General features: G+C 40.8%; 2 protein-coding genes and 1 long non-coding RNA gene across 4 annotated transcripts in view; 1 reads left to right on the plus strand and 2 right to left on the minus strand.

The window, feature by feature from the left end:
- LOC105920265 (potassium voltage-gated channel subfamily C member 1) overlaps window positions 1-24,153 on the minus strand; it is a 296,659-nt gene that overhangs the window by 6,368 nt on the left and 266,138 nt on the right. The gene's annotated exons all lie outside the window — the stretch shown is intronic.
- On the plus strand, window positions 6,751-9,369 carry LOC118558805. 2 transcript variants are annotated; one of them, XR_004928484.1, is made up of 4 exons: window positions 6,751-7,243; window positions 7,340-7,433; window positions 7,513-7,594; window positions 8,104-9,369. It is a non-coding gene; the product is annotated as an uncharacterized LOC118558805 (long non-coding RNA). The 2 variants fall into 2 exon arrangements; XR_004928483.1 differs by having other exon boundaries at window positions 7,340-7,594.
- LOC118558808 lies at window positions 14,217-22,765 on the minus strand. The gene is made up of 4 exons (XM_036129360.1): window positions 22,597-22,765; window positions 21,963-22,080; window positions 14,406-16,180; window positions 14,217-14,260 (listed from the first exon to the last, which is right to left on the minus strand). Exons 1-4 carry the CDS (start codon window positions 22,763-22,765, stop codon window positions 14,217-14,219), a joined length of 2,106 nt encoding a protein of 701 aa, XP_035985253.1.

Raw genomic sequence — 24,153 nt, forward strand, 5'->3', positions numbered from 1 at the left:
AGTAATGTCACATTTAACACTCAAACTCAATGTAAGTTAATTTGCATACACAGTCATGTAGCAAAGACAATACTTCTGTTTTGTTGTTCATGCAGTTTTCTCAGAGATTTAACTTTATCATAGCCTCAACTTTATCTTGCACATTAAATACAGTTGCTGAAAGATTTAGCTCGTTCAATGAGAAAATATGTCACACACATAAGCCAGACTTGTGAGAAACTCCTCATGCAAATGTTCAGAAAGTTGAAAATGATTGTAACTAAAGAAAATCCTGAGTTCATCTCTCAGTTCAAAGAACCGAGTTGTTACTTTACCTCTGGATAGCCAGCGCACATCTGTGTGTAGTGACAACTGTTAGAGATTATAAGATTACAGAGACTGGACTGCAAAGTCAGTTACCATGGAAATTACAGATAGACAACAGACTCTGGAGGCACAGTCTGACACACTTGGATTGGACAGAATGGCTGATTAGGGGAAGACGTTACAGCTAGGACATCTGCATTATACTAATACTAATCCATTAAATGGAGGGGCTTCTACAAGTCAAAATTTAAAGTAAATCAATTGTTTTACTTTTACTGTTGTCTGGAAATGTGCAACCAAATCCTGGACCTGAGCTTCAATGCTCCCAGACACCCTCTGATTTTAAGTCACTGCCTGGTCTTAAATATGTGCATCTTAATGTACGGAGCCTACTCCCAAAGATGGACATGGTCAGAATTTGGGTGAAAACAACAGGTGCAGATGTTGTTCTGATCTGAGAAACTTGACTTACTAAGTCTATTACAAATGAAGACATTCACTTTATGGGATATAATGTCTACCGCACTGATAGGCTGAAAAAAGGTGGGGGTGTTGCTATTTATGTTAATTCCAGATTTAATTCTTCGATTGTTCGTTCTCAAGTCAACCGGTAAACAACTAGAATTTTTGGCCTTGGATGTAGAAATAGCTAAATCGCTACATATTACTGTGGCTGGGTGTTACAGGCCTCCATCTGCTTCAAAAGAGGCAGGCCATCATTATTCATTAAAACAGATTTTAGATAAGTTAAATTACACTGAACTGCTTTTGGCAGGAGATTTCATCTGGGACTGGTTAAATGCAACTTCTGACGAGTTTAAAAGGTTTTGTAATTCTATTAATCTCACCCAGTTAGTCAATTCTCCCACCAGGCCTAATCCCAAAAATCCAGATAAATCTACCTTGATTGACTTGATCTTAACTAATGTGCTCTCTTCCTTGGGTGGCTTCTGTAATGACCTAAGTGATCATTGTGTGGTTGCTGCATGTAGAAGCACTAGGATTCCAAAATGCAAACCGTATTGTTTGCAGAAGGAATCTTAAAAATTTTAATGAGCAAGTCTTTCACCATGATTTGTCTGTGGTGAACTGGGAATATATAAATAATTCCAGATGTAGAACTAACTTGGACTTTTTTCAGAGACAGTTTCATGCAAGTTATAAATAGCCATTGCATAAGCAGAGCACTCAATGGATTGCTTCCAAAAGAATTTCCCAGGGGAACTTCCGGGCCGGACCAAGAGTGAAAAAGGGACGGGGGGAGTAGTTTATGGTTTTTGATTTTTTTTGGGGGGGATTTATTTATAGTAATTGGTGGCTTATTTTACATGGTTTATTGGTGGATTTTAATGGAGGAGTTTTACATTGGTTTTAATAGAGCTAATACCATTATCCATCCCTGGTGGGCTCAGTGGTTTTACCTAGTTAGGTTTGAAGCCTTTAAAGGTGTCCAGTTCATTCATTTAGATGTTCTGCTGCTGCTATGACACCGTTGCTGCTATGCCTCCATGCACTTTGTTTTTGCACTTGCACTTTGTATTTTTTTTGGAGAAAATAAAGAAAAAGGATATTGAGGACCTCAAAGCTGCTGATGACAAGAGGAAAGCGAGATGAGCCAGATGAAGAAACAGCGCTTTCAACTCAGCACCAGGGGGCAGCGTCGACCAGCACTCCCAAAGACAAACTGGAGGAGCTGACGGGGATTATAAAGTCAATCACCGCGGTGCCCTTGTCAGAGTATGAGGATAGGCGCAGTTATAGGTTCTCAGGATTGTAGGATTTAACTGAAATAGAGTGGCAAAATGATGGATATTTTCCACGCTAAATATTACAGATCTGTGGTTATGTTGGAGATTCTCCACACAACATACATTATCTTTTTATATTCTGGTGATTTTCAGAGAATGTTTCATTGAAGTAAAATAAGGTATGGACCCTACTAAAAGACTGGCATCTTAAATATACTGTACATAAAAATGTTGTTTATTAATTATTAATCCATGCAGTTTAAGTAACATAATGGGGAACTAATCCGGGAACCAGTGACAGTCTAATCCCCTGCAAACCATACTGTATATGAACAGTTATTAGGCAAAGGGTTAAATATCTCAACTCAATATTTTGTTTTTATTTTTTTACAATTGACATAAGAGACAACAATTCAGACCTTTTAGAAGGCTGTAGAGTGCTGTCTTGTATCACCATGACACAAGACAGCACTTTTGTGGATGTTTAATTTAGGAACATTTGATGGAAATAAAGTGCTTAAACACATTCAAAAATAAGGATAAATAAAATAATCATATAATTAATAATACAATGAGACTGTGTCAGTCCTAAACAAATCCTAAGCCACAAAAATCTTTATTGTCATTATTGATGTGAGTGTTCCCTCTAGAGCCAAGCTGTTTCTGGTGTTGGTCTTGTTGAGCCCCACCAGAGGAAAACATCTTCTTTGTATTTGCATTAGAATGTGGTAGCACAAGAACCAGTTTTGCAGTGATGGTAACCCTTTGAAACAGGCTTACCCCTGTCACCTGTAAAGAGTGAAACAAGAAAACATCAGAAATAAGCTCAGAATTACACTTTTGTTTATATTTGAATATATCCTTAATTTAATTCCTAAAATTAAATAAATATCTAATAGAGCTTATTTCCACTGTGTTTTTGGTTAATGTTACCTTGTGTTTTTTTCCTTGTTATATCATCCCAGAAATGTTCCATGTCTAGGTTGTGTAGTGGTGGCAAAGGCATACTCCAAAAACTCTTCCAATAAACTGTCATGCTCCTGTGGCCCAATGTAGGGGAGCAGGTGGGGAAACCTAATGTCAGAAATCGCAGTTAAAAGAACTTATGGTAAACAGACAAATGGAGTAAGCCATTGGTTGTCTTCAGACCGTTTAGAATTTCTACCTAAGATTACCCCCAAATTCTTAAACAAGACTATATTAAATCTTATTCCAGCATAATGTATGACTAAACAAGGATCAAATCATGCCAAACTAGAGATAAACATAAATCAGTTCCAAACCAGTTCTAAACCACAACACTAAACCAGGTCTAAGCAGGAATAAACAGGTCCAAGTTATGATACAGTATAAATCATTATATATCAATTATGGTATCAATATGGTATTAGTGTAGTGTAGAAATGCATCTCTAAAAAAAATCTTAATGGGCACCCTCTATGATGTCACAAACTTTGCATGCTTGAGCAGCGGCTCTTGTAGAGGCAGTTTATTCAGTGCATAGTCTACATCATTGATGGGGAAGGCTAAGGCAGCTTCGTGAAACTTGTCAACTTGATGTGAAGTATTGTCCCCACCATGCAGGAGCCTGTTGATTGTGGCCCTGGTGGTGAAGCCAATATTAAGCTTCTCACCTGCAACAAAAAGGCAAATAGCTTGAGTACTCAAGTAAAAATAATGTACAGTATATGAATGGAGGGTGTCTTATTCTAAAGACATATTCAATTCAATTTTATTTATATAGCGCCAATTCATGAAACATGTCATCTCAAGGCACTTTCCAAAGTCAAATTCAATCAGATTATACAGATTGGGTCAGATTATACAGATTGATCAAAAACATTTCCTATCCAAGGGAACCCAGTTGATTGCATCAAAGTCTTGACCAGCAGCATTAATCACATATTAATTATATTGCACCAATAAAATCAATAAATGTTCAGGTATTTTCATGTGTGTAAACATCTAAAAAGTCAACTAGGCATAAAAGAAAAAAAATTGTAGCCCTCTGATTGCGTATACATAAACAAAGAGTGTAATAGTTCATTACACTCACTAACCTGAAAAAGTATTGTCCTGTTCTTTGAAAGGAATTCCATGAGGGTGGTTGTCTTGCAGCACTTCAGGAATCATAAACTTTGCACAATGTTTACGAATGATCATCTACAACCCACATACCAGTGTAAAACAATACACTGTAAAAACCTGGAGATCCGAGATTAGTTTTTAGACATCCAGAAAGTTTATTTTAGATAGGAAGAATGTAATTTTAGAAAGTAGAATCCCAATACACATAAATGGGAAAAGTGACGTAATTTATACTAGTAAGAATTATCTTTAAGATATCTTAAATTTCCACTTTAGATAGGAAGAATTCTGTTAAAGATATCTGAAATACACATTCAGTCAAGCAAATATATGTTAAATCGACCACTTAAAATTTGATTTGTAGATAGGGGGGGGGTTGCAGATATCCTGTGTCGGCCCCTCCTGGGCGACCTGCTTTAGGGACCCCTTTGGGAGTCCGGGGTTACGGGTCCCCTGACGCCTGCCTCTGTGCTCGGGGAAGGTGGGTCTTCGGTTCTCCACAATCACTATCAAGCTATTTCTGGATAATCTTCACCTAAACTAGTGCACTTTACATCTCCCACAGGTGCTGGGTCCCAGGTATTAAGTGTTCACTTATATACAGTAATCTTATTATTTATTTATTTATTTATGTTCTTTCACTTTCTTTTTTCAAATATCACATTACACATGTCAGTTTACATAATAATATATATGATTTAGCAATGGCATCTAGGTGTTATTCGAGTGTATCTGTTGCTTTATGTCTGTTGGTTGTGCTGTTCTTTTTGTGTCTCTTTCCAGGTGATGGAGCAGACAAAGAAGGTTTTATCATTCTCTCCCTTTTATCTCCTATCTCTTTCACCTTTACTCTTTTTTCTTTTCTTTCTCTTTCACTTCTTGTTCTTCCTTTACTCTCCCATTGTCATGTCCATATAATTTGAAATTTTCCTTGCAGGAATCATAATAAGGCTATTTACAAGCATAAATCAAGTGGAGCACTATGGCGAAAGCTGTTCGCTCCACTTGTAAAAGCAAAATCTGTCGAGCTCTATCAGGCATTGAGACATCAATTCCTATTGCCATATTGCTAGACAGGACACTGGGGGAAAAAAAAAATAATTATTTCTACTGGCATAAATGTAATCAGTGATATCCGTGTTACAATTCTGACAAGGAATATTGCAATTGTGACTAGGTAGAATGCCTTAGTGCTATTTATAATAGAAATGTGGCTAGTCAGCTTGTCTATTTTATGTTAAAATGGAGCCCCATTATTCTGTTAAAAGCTAGTCAGAATATGTTTGCATCTATAATTGTATTTTGTATAGGGATATTAAAAGTTTAGATATCTGAAATTCCAATTTAACTCATCATATAATCAGTAGTGGATATATGTAATGACATTTCTACTAGTAGAAATATATTTTTGATGTCAAGAATTGGATATCTGGATATCTAGAATGTTTTATTAATTTTTGATATCTGAAATGATAATTATGGAGACTGACATGGGGATGCAGGGGTAACTGTATGGGGGGGGGGGGGGGGGCATGCAGCTCGACGTAACAGCATACGTAGCCTATATCCCACTCTCAAAATAAAAGCATCTACTAAACAGGCAGCGCTGTGGGCATTTGTTTTTTGAGCACTAATGACGTTACTTAGTATAACATAACACAGCACTACTAGCACATAGCAAGCTGCTGTGTGGAAGGCCATCGGCAAACGTTATCAACTAGCTGTTTGCGCACTTTGCTAGCCTGTCTGAAAATGTTTAGATATACTAACACCATCACAAAAAAATCATCGTGAACTAAGTTAGTAAGCTTACTATTTAATGTAAATATCAACAGAATAGTCTAATAACATGACACCATTTATTTTCAAACTGTTTTATCTACAGTCATGGCCAAAAGTATTGAGAATGATTCAAATGTTAATATTTACAAAGTCTACTGCTTCAGTTTTTATAACGGCAATTTGCATATACTCCAGAATGTTATAAAGAGTGATCAGCGTAACAGCAATTAATTGCAAAGTCAATATTTGCCTAGAAAATGAACTTTATCCCCCAAAACACATTTTAACATCGTTGCAGCCCTGCCTTAAAAGGACCACCTAACATCATTGTAGCGGCCTCTTGGAATTAACAGCCAGACGCAGGGAGTTCCAAACGGGTGCAGTTTAATCTTTACTCTTCTTGTGAAAGACACCGTGAAAACTGGAGTATGAAATACAAAGATACACAATTGTTGGACATGCTCAACTCTTGTAGAAAACCATCAGCATACAAAGTTCTGTTTTTAAACAAACATGACATTCTACAACTTCTTAAACAAATGAACAACATCTCTTATCACAAATCACAATTGCATATATTCATACCTCATTCTGCTTTCCAAGGGCACTATCTTAACAATTTTCTTCAGGTTCCTTCAGGATCAAACATTGGCCGTTTCTCAATATGCGTTCTTGAGCGTTCTCGTGTGCTCGTGTGCTCGTGACACGTCATCAGCCTCAGCCCGAGCACTGTTCCAATGCTGAGAACGCCAAATCGAGAACGCGCCGAATTCCCCGGATGTTGTTCTCGCCCGCCCTCTTTATCGAGCATGCATCAGAGCAGACTTGTGCGTTCTTCAGACTGCCCGCTTGCCCAGAATGCACCGCGGCCGCATCTCAGGACAGCGCAAACGGAGCTCACAGCGGTATGTTCAAAATTCCCTTTTCTGCTGCTATTGTTCTCCAAAGGTAAGTTTTCAGATTGTTTGAGGCGAGAACATTATTCTTTTAAGCTTTCCTATGTGGCCTGTTTACAGAGTTAGTGTGTAATAAAAAAAAAACAAAAAACGACGTTGAGCGGAGCAGAGTGACCTACAGACCTCCGAGGGAAACCTGCGGTTCACTTCTCTCGGCCTAGTGGTGTGTGAACTACCGCTCGTTCTGATGCCGTTTTTTGTTTTCATTCGGCAAAACGTTAATTTGCTTTGGGTTTGTCTGACTGACTTGTGTTGCTTTTTTAACTCAATACTTGCTGGAATAAATTGGAAATCTATTTATTCCCAAGGACGATATCAACATCTATACTATAATGGCTGATGTTATGGACAAACCGCATAACTGTAAGCAGAAGAATCAGTTATCAGCTATTATATAGGTCACTAAATATGTTCAGTCTGTGTAAAGTAATACATAATTGACATTTATATTTTAAACAGGGACAACAGAAGAAACACATGCCCTCATAAACTGGCGTATTGCCAATGAGGGCATATTTACTGGCAAGAGGAACTCGTCTAAAACTGGATGGGAGTGAGTAGTTTTGATTTCTGTCTGCCTAAATGTCCATTTTCAGCTCTTGTGATGCTAAACCTGTTTTTAATTCAACTAGTGATTTTGTGAAAGCCTCTGGCCTGGAGGTCACTGCAAAGCAGGCCAAGAAGAAGTGGCACAATTTAGTGCAGAAATATAAGGTAAAATAACAAAACTCCCTGCATAATATTAGCTCACATTATGTATTATCTTGACTTTTTAAAGGAGCAGGCTGAGAAGGATGAGGAGAGGGAGAGGGCAGCCTTGGCTAGGGAAGAAGCCAGAGAGAGGGAGGCTACTGAAATGGCCAAGAAACATTTGGCACTTCTTGAAAAAATTGTCGAAAAGTTATGAATAAAATCTAGAAATGTTTTGCGTATTTTACTGTGTTTCTTTTGAGTGAGGACACAAAGAATAGAGAGAAAAAGCTAAAGAAATCAAGAGTAACAGTATCTAAAAAAAAAACCTGACATTTATTTTATCCAAATGATTTAACTTTGTTAATTTGTGAAATATGTTCAACTTTGATTCTGTTCCAGTTACTAACATATTTTTTAAAAACAAAGAAATAACTTCTATTAACATATACAAATAGAGAATGCCTCAAAAACACACAATTAAATAGTTGGAACGGCAATGAATTTAATTATTATTTTACATATTTTGACAGGTAGTGGTGGAAAACAATGAAATGAAGCAGGAAGTGAACACGACTACATCTGTTAAGTCAGATGTAGTCGTGTTCACTTAAAAATTCAGGCAGCTCTGCTGGACAAGAAAGCTGGGCTGCCAGTCTGGCTCGCAGGCAGCTTCCAGACATCTCCCGGTCTTCAGCCGCTGGATGACCATCCTCCTCTGGGTCAACCTCCTCCTCCACATCAACCTGGTCACCTGCCTCGAGACAAATGTTGTGGAGGATGCAGCAGGCGGCGATGACTTTGGGGGCAAACGTCGGGCGGACCTCCAGCGCCTTAAAGAAGATCGATCGCCACCGTGTCTTCAGACCACCAAAGGCGCGCTCAACGATGTTTCTCGCCTTGGCGTGGTGCCTGTTGTAGCGTGCCTCTACTTGGCCTGTACCAAAGATAAAATTAACTTTTAATTTAGGTCATATGTCTCAATGTTCTATCCAATTAGTATAATCTTTGGATCAATTGTGTGTCATTGTTGGCTCTATTTATGAACAAGAAGGTAAGAGATCTTACTGGCAACTGGCTGACGATAGGGCGTCAGGAGGGTGATCGGGTACCGGAGGCATGGGTACCCACCATCACCGAGTAGAAAAAAGCCCTCAGGTGGGTATAAGGAGTTTTTGTACAACGGCGAGCGCCGCAGTACTAGTGCATCATGGACAGAGCCGACATTGCCAATGTAAACGTCCAAAAACTTTCCACCTGCATCACACACACCCTGCAGAATGATTGAGGGGAAGAGTTTTCTGTTCACATAACATCTCTTTTGTGGCTCTGCAGGTGGAACAATTCGGACATGACACCCATCGATGGCACCAACTGCTGCCCTAAAGGCCTCGTTCCCGGCAAGGCGTGCAAAACCAGCCCCCACTCCCTCCAAATCTTGGGGTTTTGGCAGGGAAATAATTTTTTGAATGATGCCCATCAGGGAGTTGACAACTCTGTGCACCACCCGGCACACAGTGGACAGGGGCATCCCAAAGATGTCCGCTGTTGCCCTGTAGGACACACCACAGGCCAGCCAGTAAAGGGTCACCAGCACCTCTATTTCCTGTGGCCATCCATGGGCCTTCTGGAGGGGCAGCAGCTGAAGGAGGAGGACGATGGTGGCCCTGTTTAGCCTGAAGGCTGGTCTCAGGTCTCCTTCATTAAAAAATAGTTGGAGGATTGGTACCGAGGTATTTATCCTCACATATTTTGTTGCTTTTTCTTCCTGTAAATAAAAAAGTCCAAATGTTACCAAATTTGTTTTTTTTTAGTTCTCACCTTTTTACACCATAAAACTATACCTGCTTAACATTCAGATTAATATAGTTCTCAAGAAATAAAAAGTAAAATGTACAGTGCTGTAAAACTAGTCATATATAGTAAATGTAACAACTGGCTTCCCTTCTCTGGTATTTTTAACATTTCACTTAAAGAATGAGCTGAACTTACTGCACATAATTTAAAGATTAATCACTGTAAGGGTGGGCAGACATAGAAATGACTCGTCCTTTCTAAATATTCAATGCTGGAATGGTCAATAAGTGCAAATGAAATGGCTTAACACTACTGACATACTGTTACTAATGTTAACATTGTGTTTTTCTTCATTGAGCAATAGTCACAATTACAACCTGCTCACGTGTTTAATACCATCCTCAATGTTTTTTTTTTTGTTTTTGTAAAGATAAAAGTTGAAAACAGGCTGTCAATCTTAAAATGCCTACCAGTTGGAACAGGTGGGCGAGCAAAGCCTGCCTTCTGAGCCTCCTCTGCCGCATCAATCTCCTCCTGGTTCGTATTTGCCTCCTCAACTGCGCCGCCCGTTGTGCAGCCTGCTGGTAAAGGTGACTAACGGCCAAAGCAACAGCAATAGCGCGCCTATTGCTCATTTTATTTCCACAAAGGAATGATTTATTTGCAAGTCTTAATCGACGCTCCAACTACGAGCAGCACAACTCCCAACAAAGAAATTCCCGCGGCTGCTGCTTTTATACCCACAGTTCTGTTAAAAAAAAAATAGATTTTTTTAGGCGTTTTAAAAATTAGAAATGTTTTAAAAAAAACAACAATAAGATTTATTGTGGTGTAGTGTATAAATGGTTTGGAATGCAAATGAAATGCTAAAGAATTGTGCGTCTCACAACGTCACGAGTACGCTTCTGTTCCAATACACAGTGCGTGCTGCGTGCTCGCGTTCTCGTCAAGTCCGATCTTCCTGTGTTCTCGCCAAGACCGGACTTGACGAGAACGCGAGTCCGTACTCGCGTTCTCGTGAATTGAGAAACGGCCATTGTCTCTGTGCTTAGTAAGAACAGGAAGTGCTACATATAACAAAACACATGAAGAAGAAATCTACCCTTCTTCAAAATAAATGCATAAATGAACCACTAGGTGTCACTGTTAACTCCATGAGCAAGAAGGAGAATTTTATCATTTAGTAGCCATTTACACTCCCACCAAATCCTGTCACAATGAATGAACAAGGTAATGTGTAAAGGACAAATTAATTGGGCAGGATTTCTTGACTCTACTAAATAAACATTGCATAAAAGTATCATGGAGCAAATTTAACTGTACAAAAGTCAATTCTCCAAAAGAAGAACCAATTTCTGGATTGGCCTCTCAATAACTGAGGGTTTAGAAGAGGAATTTGACTTTTGCTCTCCGACTTGAACTTTGACTCGACGGACCAATCCATCACTGCCTTGGACAGTTTCCACCACTCGTCCTAGTTGCCATTTATTCCTTGGAAGATTATCATCTTTGATAATGACAATGTCCTCTTTCTTGAGGTTGCGCTGAGCTGAGTGCCATTTCTGTCTCATGGAAATGTTCAACAAATATTCTCTTTTCCAGCGGCTCCAGAATTGTTCAATGAGATACTGCACTCTCTTCCACCTTTTGGTGGCATATAGGTCCTCTTTGACAAACACTCCAGGGGGAGGGAGAGCAACCTTAGATTTCATCATAATGAGATGGTTCGGTGTTATAGGCTCCAATGCTCGAGGATCACTGATTCCATCCACTGTTAATGGGCGGCTGTTGACAATAGCCATAGCCTCATATAGCAATGTCCTGAGGGAAGCGTCATCCAGTCGGCCTGAGCACTGTGCAAAGGTAGCATTCAATACATTTCTGATGGTTCTGATCTGTCTTTCCCAGATTCCACCTGCATGACTGGCAGAGGGGGAATTGAAAACAAATTCACACTGCTGATCCGTCAAGAAAGCTTCTAGCAACTCGGTGTCACATTGTTTCAGTGCTTTTGTGAACTCGTTTCTAGCACCAACAAAATTAGAGCCTTGATCACAGTGCAGTTGTCGTACAGCTCCTCTAATGCTAATAAAGCATCTCAGTGCGTTTATGAATGAGTCCATTGACAAGTCTTCGAGCATTTCAATATGGACAGCTCTGGAGTAGAGACATGTGAAAATTAGGCCATATCTTTTGTACTCTTTACGGGCTTTCTTCACAATGAAAGGGCCAAAGCAGTCCATTCCACTATACGTGAAAGGTGCAGAGAATTCAACACGTTCTTTAGGAAGGTCAGCCATTCTCTGCTTTTCTGTTGGCCTCCTAAGTTTTCTACAAAACACACAATCGCGTATCAGCTTGGCCACAAACTTACTCCCACTAATGACCCAGAATCCATTGGTTCTAAGCTCCATTTGTGTCTGGCCTCGACCCTGATGGCATGTCTTGGCATGGTAGTGGGACACAATCAGCTTAGTAATATGACTGTTGCTGGGTAGGATCACTGGGTGCTTAACTTTAAGACAGAGAGATGACTGATTTAATCTCCCACCGACACGGAGAAGCCCATCAGACAAGATTGGATCAAAACTGAAAAGAGCGCTGGTATTTGGAATGTTCTTTTTACCTTCAAGCATCTTTATCTCATTTGGGAAGGCTTGTTGTTGTACAATCTTAATCACCGTTTCAGCAGCCCTTTCACGCTCTTCAACCGTCACGTGTTTGCTATGTTGTTGCTTTGAACTCAGTCTCTTGATTCTTGCAATCATCTTAAGAAGTGTTGTCCAAGAGGAAAACCGATTCAGGCGTTTGAGGATGTCATTAATGCCTTTGGCTTCGGTTACAAGCACCTGAATTGTCTTTACTTCAGGATCACCGACAAGTAATTCTGTTGGAGTACTTGGTGTTAGATGTAACTCATGCTCCCAAAGAAACCTTGGTCCTTGCAGCCAGTTTGTGGAATGAATATCTGAAGCACAAAGACCTTTGGATGCATGATTGGCCGGGTTCTCTAAGGTTTCAACATAATGCCACTGATTAGGATCACTGTTATCTCTGATTAGTTGAACACGGTTAGCAACAAATATGTGGAACCTGCGAGCATCATTATTGATGTACCCTAGTACAACTCGTGAGTCAGTCCAGAAGAATTCTTGATCAATCTTCAGGTCAAGTTCACATCTAAGCATAACACTGACCTTTGTCGAAACCACCGCTGCTGCAAGTTCTAATCTTGGAATACTTGTGATCTTTGAGGGAGCAACCCTTGCCTTTGCTATCACAAGACTACAGTGGACTTCATCCTTGTCATTTATGTACCTCAGGTAAGAACATGCACCATATCCTACACAACTGGCATCTGAAAAATGGTGCAGCTCTACTCTGACTATGTTGTGGAAATCAGGGGGATGATAACATCTAGGAATCGAGATCTCTTTCAATTTCAGTAGATCATTAATCCATTTCTCCCACCGTGGCTTTATATCCTCTGGGAGAGGATCGTCCCATCCTATGCCTCTGTGACAAAGCTCTTGAAGAATAAGTTTTCCACTAAGGCTGAATGGAGCAATGAATCCAAGAGGATCATAAAGTGAAGCAACGATGGACAAGCAGCTGTGGCGGGTTGAAGGTTGATCCTTTAAGTCGATGTTAAAAATGAAGGTGTCATTTTTTATCAACCACTGAATGCCGAGTGCACGCTCTGATGAGGCTGGATCCAAACCATGGGGCTCAATGGCTGCTGCTACTTCTGAAGGATCCAAACAGGCGAGAGCATCTTCATTGTTTGAATTGAATTTATGAAGCCGTAAGCCTCCCTTTTTACACAATTCTTGAGACTCAATGATCAGTTTCTTGGCTTCCTCAACTGATGGCACGCTAACTAAACCATCATCCACATAAAAGTTTTTCTCAATAAATATGGCGGCTTGAGGATAGTTAGTCTTGTGTTGCTGTGCCAGATGCTTTAACCCAAAATTGGCACATCCTGGGGAAGAAGCAGCTCCAAAGAGATGAACGGCCATTCTGTACTCCTGTGGTTCTTTCTCCAAATCTCCACCTTTCCACCAGAGGAATTTAAGATAATTCCTGGATTCAGGAGTGATAGAAAATTGGTAAAACATTCTTTCTATGTCACAAATTATTGCTATGGTCTCCTTCCTGAAGCGGCATAGCACTCCTAACAAAGGATTGATTAAATCAGGCCCAGTAAGCAGTGTGTCATTAAGAGAAACACCATGGAATTTGGCTGAACAGTCAAAAACGACTCTCAGCTTATCTGGTTTTCTAGGATGGTAGATGCCATGATGTGGAAGGTACCACTCTGTTTCTCCCTCAGATATTGTAGGGGCAGGCTCTGCATCACCCTTGTTTATGGTTTCCTCCATGAATGTTTTGTATTGCTCATAGTATTGTTTACTGGCCTTTAATTTTTTCTTAAGACACTGCAGACGAACTTGGGCTAGTCTTTTGTTGTTCGGTAGGTTAGGCGGACTGCTGCCTTTAAACGGGAGAGGCATTTCAAAATGCCCATCATCCCTCTGTGTGATGTTGTTACTGAGAAACTGTATAAAATTCACATCATCTTGGGACACATATTTATCTTCGTGGCTTCTCTCCCTAAAATCCGCTTCTAAGGCTTTTAAAATGTCAGTCGCCGATGGGATTGGTAGCTCCTTTACTGAAAGTCGATGCACAAAGCTTTGACTTCCTTGTCTATCAAGGTGTGGGTTTGATGAACCTATTATACTCCATCCTAGTTCTGATCTCTGTGCAAAGGGTTGGTTTCTGTCACCTGTTATAACTTCAAGTGGAGCTAGGGCCACTGGACAGTCGTATCCTATGAGAAGCCCTACATCACAGTCTTGAACGGGTGGTAACTTATCTGCCAAGTTTCTGAGATGAGGCCACATTAATGCAGTTTCTTTCGTGGGGACATAGGACTTGTCCACTGGGATAAAGTCTCTGCTATAAGCTTGATGTAGTTGGATGCGACTCTCTGAGTTAAGTCCTCGAACTTGTAGACCATGAATACTCTTACTGGAAATGATTGTGTCCACAGCAGTCATAGTATTGAGTTTCAGCTTTATTGGATAGGAATCCACTTTCAGTCTGTCGATGACATCTTCCAACACAAACGTTGAGTCACTCTGTGTGTCCAGCATTGCATATGTTAGGATTTCTTTATGTGGCTCTTGTAGTGAAGACACAAGTACTGGTACAATACTGGTGGTGGCAGAAGCATGCTGTGTTGATGCATGGGACACAACTCTGTGTGGTTCTAGGCTTGCATGTCCTTCCGTGGAAGTGTAGCTATTTGTTGTAGTCCCCACAGGTCTTTCCTTCCTCTCTTCATGTAAACAGGTTGGATGACGACGTCTGCATATACTGCATGTGTGTCGTCTCTTGCAATCTTTGGTGACATGACCTTTTCTCAAGCACCCAAAGCAGAGCCGATTTTCATGTATGAATGTCCTTTTGTCTTCAACACTCTTTGAGGCAAAAGCGGGACACCTGGTAATGCCATGGGTTTCACTTTTACAAACTAAGCAAGGTAATTTTGGTTTATAGCTATTTGTATCTTGTGTCTCATGACTGAAACCTTGCCGTTGTGCATTTATATTGAAAGTTCTGGCTCTCTTTGGGGTTCTGTCCGCTGCAAACTTGAAATTGCCCAACAGGGGTGAGGCGATGGGATTACAGGCTATTTTTGCCTCTTTGCTCAAGAACTCTGTGAAGCATTTAAAATCTGGATAATCACCCGATTCATCAAGTTTATCCACAACTATTCGACTCCACCTGCGAACAATCCATTCAGGTAACTTTTTGAGCAATTTATGATTCTCATCGCAGTCATTGAGGATAGCTAATCCCTTAACATGTGGAATTGCTTCTTTGCAGCCTTGGAGAAAGTCAGAAAATTCACGTAGTGCAAGTGAGTCATTTGCGTTGATCTTTGGCCATCCTGCAAGCTTGTCACGAAAAGCTTTCTGTATAATAAACGCGTTCCCATATCTGTCTTGTAAGACTTTCCATGCTCCAATGTAAGCACTTTCTGAGTCTCGGTAAAAGAAACCTTCAACAGCTTTGCGTGCTTCTCCGGCAAGATAGTTTCTGAGATAGAACATCTTCGCACTAGCTGGGAGAGGCTTTCTGTCAATAAGAGTCATAAATGACATTTTCCAATCAGTAAACCTTAAAGGATCTCCACTGAATACTGTGGGTTCAGGGACTGGCAAGCGACTCATACTTAATGAGCTAGTGATTGCTTCAGCTAGATTGGATGTCTTTGGATTTACTGCCACCTCAGGAGCTGATTGGTAAGGCTGGAATGATGTAGCATCTGGATTCAAGCAGGGTTTATCTCTAGAGAAGAATGGGTTGATTCTATGGTCAATATCTTTAATTTCTTCAACATTCTTTACACCATGTTCACATTCGTCATATGCTCTCACACGAGCGGCTGCTACAGCTATTTCCTTTTCTTCTTTTAACTGCTGCAGTTTTGCTCTTTCTTGATCCAGCTGTTGTTGCATTTCCACTTCTTTTTGCCTTATCTCTGCCAGCATTTTTGACTCCTTAAGTTTCCATTCATTTTCTAATTTTTGGAGCTGTGCTTCCCGTGCTTGAATTTCCTTTGTGGCCTTTGATTGCTCCACTTTAGCAGCAAGCTCTGCTTGTGCCTCTGCCTTGCTGTTCTTAATACTAGATGAGCTAGTATGGCTGCTTGAACTCTCTGATGATTTTGATGAGCTTATGGTTTCAGTTTCAGTGTGACCAAAGATAGATCCATATTCATCTTTGTTTAATGTTGCTCTTCATCTTTCTCAAGATGACTATTATAATCTTCGTCAATAGTCTCTACACGATTGTTTATGAGGCTACAAATTTCTTTTGTGAGCGTAACACAGGCTTCCATCTTTTTAACAATCTCTGCTGTGGTGTTACTGTTACGTAGAATGGGTTCGTACCGCAGACTTACAGCATTGTACTTTCCTTGAATGCTTTCCTGTAAGTCATTGAGTTCTTCTACTGTACAAAGGGCCTTTAGTTTCTTCCTAGTTTCTCTTGCCACCCACTTCCAAGAGTCATAGACCTTGTGGAACGCTTTCTCACGTTTTTTGTTCTCTTGGATGTGCAACTCTTGGCCTTTTTCGGTTAGTTTTCTTTCTCTGGAACTAGACCTGAGTGGTATGTCCACAGGATTATCTGTTTTCTCTGCTGGAAGAGACATTTTATTTACTTTCTTCCACTGCTTTAGATTCACCGAAGACTTTCTAATTATCCCTTGACAGTCTTTGCCATCAAGTTATGTTGTGAGCTTGTTCATGTGATGGTCCATTTTAATTGTATGCTTTGTCTTGCCTGTGTGGCACTCATTAGTGCAAGTGGAGACAGCTGGGTTCCAGATGAGATGGCGTCAGCTTCAGGGTAGAAAGATCTGGTCTCTTGAAGTGAGTTTTCACTGTAGCGGCCTCTTGGAATTAACAGCCAGACGCAGGGAGTTCCAAACGGGTGCAGTTTAATCTTTACTCTTCTTGTGAAAGACACCGTGAAAACTGCAGTATGAAATACAAAGATACACAATTGTTGGACATGCTCAACTCTTGTAGAAAACCATCAGCATCCAAAGTTCTGTTTTTAAACAAACATGACATTCTACAACTTCTTAAACAAATGAACAACATCTCTTATCACAAATCACAATTGCATATATTCATACCTCATTCTGCTTTCCAAGGGCGCTATCTTAACAATTTTCTTCAGGTTCCTTCAGGATCAAACATTGTCTCTGTGCTTAGTAAGAACAGGAAGTGCTACATATAACAAAACACATGAAGAAGAAATCTACCCTTCTTCAAAATAAATGCATAAATGAACCACTAGGTGTCACTGTTAACTCCATGAGCAAGAAGGAGAATTTTATCATTTAGTAGCCATTTACAATCATTTCAGTGGTTGCTCCATTAACACAGGTGTGGGTGGTGATGAGGACAGGGCTGGAGATCAATCTGTCAAGATTAAGTAAAAATGACACCCCTGGACACTTTAAAAAGAGGCTGGTGCTTGGCATCATTGTTTCTCTTATGTGAACCATGGTTATCTCTTTTTTTTTTCTTTTTTTTTTAACAATATGTTTATTAAGAGTTTTCCAAGTAGTTTAGTACAATGGAACATAAATTAGGAGACACATATGTCTATATAATAAGAAAAGAAAAGAGGAGAAAAACAAATGGATAAACAAACACAAAACAAAAAAGAAGTACAAGGCGTGTTACTCAAAATAACGACATGTACTGTTGCATCACTGGTACTTTAAATCAAAACAGAATTTATCAAGGAAGAGGTGAGTGGCTCATTATGAGTCTCAAAATTGTTCAAGATCTCCATCAAATTGAGCAAGATGGTCCAAGAATGGCTGCCAAATCTTGTTTTTTTTAAGACCGTCCGTCATGGCATATCGGATTTTCTCCATGTGTAATACAGAGACAAGATCTGTTAGCCACGTCTTGAAGAGTGGCACTGCTTCTGACTTCCAAAGCCTTAAAATCAGTCTCTTTGCAATTAAGATTCCATACATAATGGTGTGCTGTACAAGAGGGCTGTGAGTCAATAGAGACAGGGAGTAGCCAAACAGTGCCACCTCTGGCTCGGGCTTGAGCACACAACCATACATTTCAGAAAACCAATGGAATACTCCACACCAGAAGTCATACAGTTTTGGACATGTCCAAAAGAGGTGGGTTAAGGAACCATCAGCTAACTTACATCGATCACACAAAGGGGAAACAGTAGGGTATATTCTATGTAATTTAGTTTTTGAATAATGAAGTCTGTGCATGACCTTAAACTGAATTAAGTGATGTCTGGCATTAATAGAACAGTGTTGGATTCTACCTAGACTCTCTTCCCAAACAATATCATTAATCTGGAATCCCAGTTCCTCTTCCCAAGCTTTCTTCAAAGAGTGGGTGGCATAGTTCAGCTGTTCAGAAAATATCTTAACAAAGTCTGAGATCAAGTGTTTAGAATCTGGTGGGCCAAGCAAAAGACTGTAAACCCTGCTTTCCTCAGGGAGGGATTCAAAGTTAGGCAGGTTTTGCCGGACATAGCCTCTAACTTGAAGATATCTAAAGAAGTGTGTTGACGGCAAGGAAAACTTGTCTTTTAGTTGAGTAAATGAGGCAAAATGTTTGTCAATGTACAGATCTTTCAAAACTACTATGCCTTTTAGCCTCCAACTACAAAAAGTTGCGTCTGAGAGTGAGGGGGGGAATGCATGGTTATGAGACAGTGGGGCATATACAGATGTGCTAGTCAGCTTGCAGTACCTCTTAATTTGCTGCCATATTTTCAAACAGTTAAGAACTATTCGGTTATTTACTTTAGTCTTTACAGACAGTAGAGGTGTTGAGAAAAGTAGAGCTGGAAGTGAACTGCCTTTAACATCTTTCTTTTCAATGGCCACCCACGCAGGGGTGGACATTGAACTTTCCAAGCTGTAGCCTTCACGCCAATAGGCAAGAGCTCTAAGATTTGCTGCCCAATAATAATGCTGAAAGCATGGTAACCCAAATCCCCCCTTCTCTCTGGGTTTTTGTAAATGAGCTTTGGAGATTCTATGAGCTTTAAAACCCCAGACAAAAGGCATGACTATTGAGTCTAGTAGTTTAAAAAATGATTTTGTTAAGAAAATAGGAAGGTTTTGAAAGAGATATAAGAATCTTGCCAATGAGACCATCTTGATAGCATTTATACGACCCATCATAGAAAGCGGGAGCGTGCGCCACTTGCCAATATCTTCTTTTAATCTTTCTACTTTTTCATGAAAATTCAGTTTAAATATGAATTTAGGATCTTTTGGTAGGGTTACTCCAAGATACTTCAACTTGTCTGTAACTTTAAATGGGAGTTTATGCAGAAATTCCGCTTTATGGTTATCTCCAAGAGGCAGAAATTCACTTTTTTGCCAGTTAATTGTGTACCCAGAAACCTCACCAAATGACTTTATAAGGTCTAACAAAATGGGGATAGACTGCTCAGGCTGTGACATAAAGATTGCCACATCATCTGCATATAAAGATAGATGGTGGTCCACATCACCTAGACAAATAGGTTTGAGAGAGCTGTGTTGCCTGATACCAATAGCAAGAGGTTCAATACCAATCGCAAACAGGAGAGGGCTGAGGGGACAGCCCTGGCACGTTCCACGATGTAATGGAAATGGAGCTGACCTCTCTTGATTTGTTAGAATGGAAGAAGAAGGCTGGGCATATAGAATTTTAATCCATGAAATAAAACGGCTACCAAATCCAAAGTCCTCTAACACCTTCCACATGTATGCCCACTCAATCTGGTCAAAAGCTTTCTCTGCGTCTAAGCAGAGGACAGCCACCTTCCGATCCTTCTTATAGTCATGGTACATTATGTTCATTAGTCTTCTAACATTAAAAAAGGAAAACCTTCCAGGAATGAAACCCGTTTGGTCAGCATGGATGATGGAGGCCATATGTTTGTTTAACCTATTAGCCATCACTTTTGTGAAAATTTTTATATCAGAGTTTAGCAATGCAATCGGACGGTAAGATGAGGGCTCAGTCTCATCTCTCCCCTCTTTTGAAATTAGTGATATGTTGGCTTCATACAAGGAGCTTGGAAACTTCTGAGTTTCAAATGAGTGATTGAACATCCTGAGCAAGAGAGGAGTTATCTGTTCGGGAAATTTCTTATAAAACTCTATTCCAAAACCATCTGGTCCAGCACTCTTGCCATTAGGAAAGGACTTTATAGCATCCAGAATCTCTTGGGTGGTGATGTCAGCATTGAGTGCCTCACACGCTGTCTCACTCAATCTAGGGAGACTCAAATTCTCCAGCCACGCAGAGGCATCCCCCCCAGCTTTAGATGTATATAACTGTTGATAATATTCCCTGAAGCGCTTGTTTATATTGCTAGGGTCAGTGATAATGTCCCCAGTTTTTGATTTGATTTTATGTATAGCTCTGCTAGCCTGCAAACCTCTCAGTTGTCGGGCCAATAACTTCTGGGGCTTGTCCCCTAGTTCAAATTGTTTTTGTTTCAATCTAAACAATTGGTCCTGTACCTGAGCAGACAGAATGTCATTATATTCATACTTCAGTTTAAGAATATTCTGTAAGGTGGTGGAGTTAGCAGAAGATTTATAGGCAGTTTCTAGTTGCGTTAGATCTTTTTCAATTTCTAAAAGACGTTTTTTCTTTTCTTTTCTCATTGAGCTTTCAAAAGAGATGATGTGCCCTCTAGTCACAGCCTTAAAAGCTTCCCATAGGGTGGAGTCTGTAACCTCTAGGTTATCGTTTGTTTCCAGAAAATCTGAGATCCTAGAAGAAATTAACTGAGTAAACGAGGAGTCGGAGAGAAGTGAGGGTTGGAACCGCCAAGCATATTGCTGTTTCTTATGGTTGAGGTCAAGTACCAATGATATGGGAGAGTGATCAGAAATTAAAATATTATGATGTGTGGTGGAGATTACATTTGATATCAAATTGGAGTCAAGCAAAAAATAATCGATTCTAGAAAAAGATGTGTGTCTCTGTGAGAAAAAGGAATAATCCCTATGTGTGGGGTGCTGAAGCCTCCATATATCAACTAGATGTGTGGATAATATTAAATTATTCAAGGTTGTGGAGGCAGCGGAGGGCACCTGGTTTGTTTGGGCTGATCTATCCAAAAAATTGTCAAGCACACAATTCAAGTCACCACCTATAATCACATGTGTGTCTGAGAGAGTGGGCAGTAAGTTAAAGACCTTAATGAAAAAATTTGGGTCATCAAAATTGGGACCATATATGTTTAAAAGTGTGACATGATATGAGTAAATGTAGCCTCTCACCAGAATGTATCTGCCATTAGGATCGCACACGGTGGAAATATGCCTGAATGGAATAGTCTTGCTAATCATAATAGCCACTCGTCTAGCTTTACTGGAGAATGTAGACTGAAAAATTTGATTTACCCAGCTGCACTTAAGCAAGTTTGCTCTTGTGGGCTTAATATGAGTTTCCTGTAAGAATATAATGTCTGCCGCTAAGGACTTTAAATGAGAGAAGACTTTTGCCCTCTTAATGGCATGTCCCAAAACACGGACATTCCAACTAGTAAAAGTAATGCCACCACCTCTTGAAGAAAGTCAAGGATGCATATCTAAGTACAGTAATGCAAAAATGTGACGCCCTTAAACAACACTGATAGCAGCACAGAGGAAAACAGAAAAATAAAGAACACACAACTAAGAACTTACCCTCCCTCCCCCATCCCACTTTCCCAAACAAAGTGAGAACACGCTCCCCTCAAACAGGCATAGAGGCTGCCGGACCATAGGAAAGACTGGTTTAGCTAAGCTAACAAAAAGAGCCCTATACTCTCTCTCCAAATATGCAAATAAAAAAAATAAAAAAAACACAAGTAAATTTAAACCACGGTCATAAGAATGTCCCGACCAGCGTAATGGCAGAAAACAGTCACATACCAGATAATATACGCCATCCAAAGCGCCTGCCGTGTTCAAGACAAAGTCCCTGCAAACACCTCGGCTTCTTGTAGTGAAGAAAATACTTGCTCCGAGTTCCCCAGAGTGACCCGGAGTCGAGCTGGGTAGATGAAGCCGACCCTTGCGCCTGCCTCCTTAAACTTCTTTCGGACATCTTCAAAAGCCTGGCGCTGTTTAATCACCTCCACTGGCAAATCGGGGAAGAAATGGATCGCCGCCTCGTTATATTTCAGGGGGAATTGTTGACAAGAAAGCTGTAGTATTTTCTCCTTGATTTGGAAGTGATGAATCCGGGCTATCATCACACGCGGTCGTGCTTTTTCCTCCGAAGATAGTCGCCCAAGACGGTGTGCATGATCCACAACAACAGGGCTTGAAAAATTCCCAGCACCTAGCAGTTCGGGGATAAACTTCTCCAGAAATTCAACAGGGCTTCTTTTCTCGATCTTTTCAGGCAGGCCAACAATTTTTATATTATGACGCCTAGAGCGAGCCTCCAGGTCAATTACTTTTGAACAGAGTGCTTGGTTTTCCACCCGCATTTTCACGCAGACTTGTTCAACTTGTGAGAGGCGGTGGTCGTAGTTGGAGTTAGCTTCTTCAATTTCTGCCATACGGTTTCCCAGACTCACCAATGACGCTTGAGTAAATGCTAGCGTTGCCTCCAATGAGTCAAATCGATCAGTCATCGTCTTGTTCATACTTTCTATCGCCAGAAGAATGCTGCTCGACTCCGCCTTAGCGTCCTTGCTAGTCTCGAGATCTGCCATGACACGTTCTGGTGCTAGCGATAACCCCAGCGATGCAGGCGTTCTGGTCTCGATAGGGCTCTTATCCTGCTGTTTTCCACGCTCAGTCTTCGTTTTTCGCATCTCCTCGATTTTAGTCTAAGGTTAAATTAACAAGAGGTCGGGTAAACTGGTGAGTTTTGAAGTAAATACCGAGTTATTCTATAACATGGAGAGGAGCTCGGGAAAAACGTGTCTACTCCATCAGGTGCTCACTAGCGCCCCACCATGGTTATCTCTAAAGAAACATGTGCAGTCATCATTGCACTGCACAAAAGTGGCCTAACGGGAAACAGAATTGCAGCTAGAAAGATTGCACCGCAGTCAACAATCTACCGCATCATCAAGAACTTCAAGGACAGAGGTTCCATTGTTGCCAAAAAAAGGCTCCAGGACGCCCAAGAAAGACCAGCAAGCGCCAAGACTGTCTCTTAAAAGTGTTTTGGCTGCGGGATCGGGCTACCAGCAGTGCAGAGCTTGCTCAGGAATGGCAGCAGGCAGGTGTGAGTGCATCTGCACGCACTGTGGGGCAGAGACTCTTGGAGCAAGGCCTGGTCTCAAGGAGGACAGCAAAGAAGCCCCTTCTCTCCAGGAAAAACATCAGGGACAGACTGATATTCTTTTGGGTGTCAATAGCAAAAGGCTGACTCAACATGTGAAGGTGCAGTTTGTAAGACTGACAGTGACAACATCCTGATTAAACTTTATCATTGATATAGTCTTATTATTTTACAACTCTGAGGGGTGGTGAGCACTTCACCTGTACTCAAATTGATCAAGGAATAGCTGCCGTACTTGGCTGTATGCCCAGGTGAGTAGCAGTCACCATCTTGTTGTGCCATCAAGCCATGAGAAAAAAATCTGACTGAGTTGTAACCAAAGGAATTTGAGACCTTTACAGGCACCAAGGAACTGCCCCCCTCAGCAGCTGCTATAAAGCCAAGCCCCTACAGAATGAACTTCCTCTTTGCCTGTGGACACTCAAGGAGTAAGTCCACGCTGCGAGACAAACCATCCATGCGGGCTGCATGGGTGGCTTGAACCCATGCAGACTTACAAGGATCTGCAGGGTCGGCCAGGCTGAGTAAAGTCTGCTTTTTGTGAAACTGACATAATAAAATCAGTGATGGTCTGTCTAAGCTGTGCAGGAGAAAGCTGACTCGAGGCGGTACGGAGCGGTCTCCCTTGCAGGGGACAGGCCAAGCTGAGAGGAGGAGCTGATGTGAAATCACCAGCTCACAGGCCCCACAGGAACAGCTATGCCACCCAAGCTGGCAAGTAATTCAACTCCTTCTTACTGGATGCTCAAAGTGACCCGAACTGACACAGAGGTACCGACAGGTTTGGAAAAGAAATAAACAGGGAAAGTTAAATGGTTTATTTAGAATACTTTAATGCACTTTCATGCTGTTTTAAAGCACATGGAGCTTACAGGATAGCCCCCGCTAGTTTCTTTTAAACCATGCCATGCT

Source organism: Fundulus heteroclitus, unplaced genomic scaffold, assembly GCF_011125445.2.
Source record: "Fundulus heteroclitus isolate FHET01 unplaced genomic scaffold, MU-UCD_Fhet_4.1 scaffold_160, whole genome shotgun sequence".
NCBI classification, from domain to species: Eukaryota; Metazoa; Chordata; class Actinopteri; order Cyprinodontiformes; family Fundulidae; genus Fundulus; species Fundulus heteroclitus.

Excerpts from the sequence above, each read along its gene's own strand:
- LOC118558808 (XM_036129360.1), bottom strand. The coding sequence starts at position 22,765 with ATGCGAAAAACGAAGACTGAGCGTGGAAAACAGCAGGATAAGAGCCCT. Across the intron at positions 16,181-21,962 it reads GTCACTCTGGGGAACTCGGA|AGCAACATTAAACAAAGATG; the intron begins GCAAGTATTTTC and ends AGAAAGATGAAG. Across the intron at positions 14,261-14,405 it reads TGTGGACACAATCATTTCCA|AAACTTGGCAGATAAGTTAC; the intron begins GTAAGAGTATTC and ends GCCTCATCTCAG.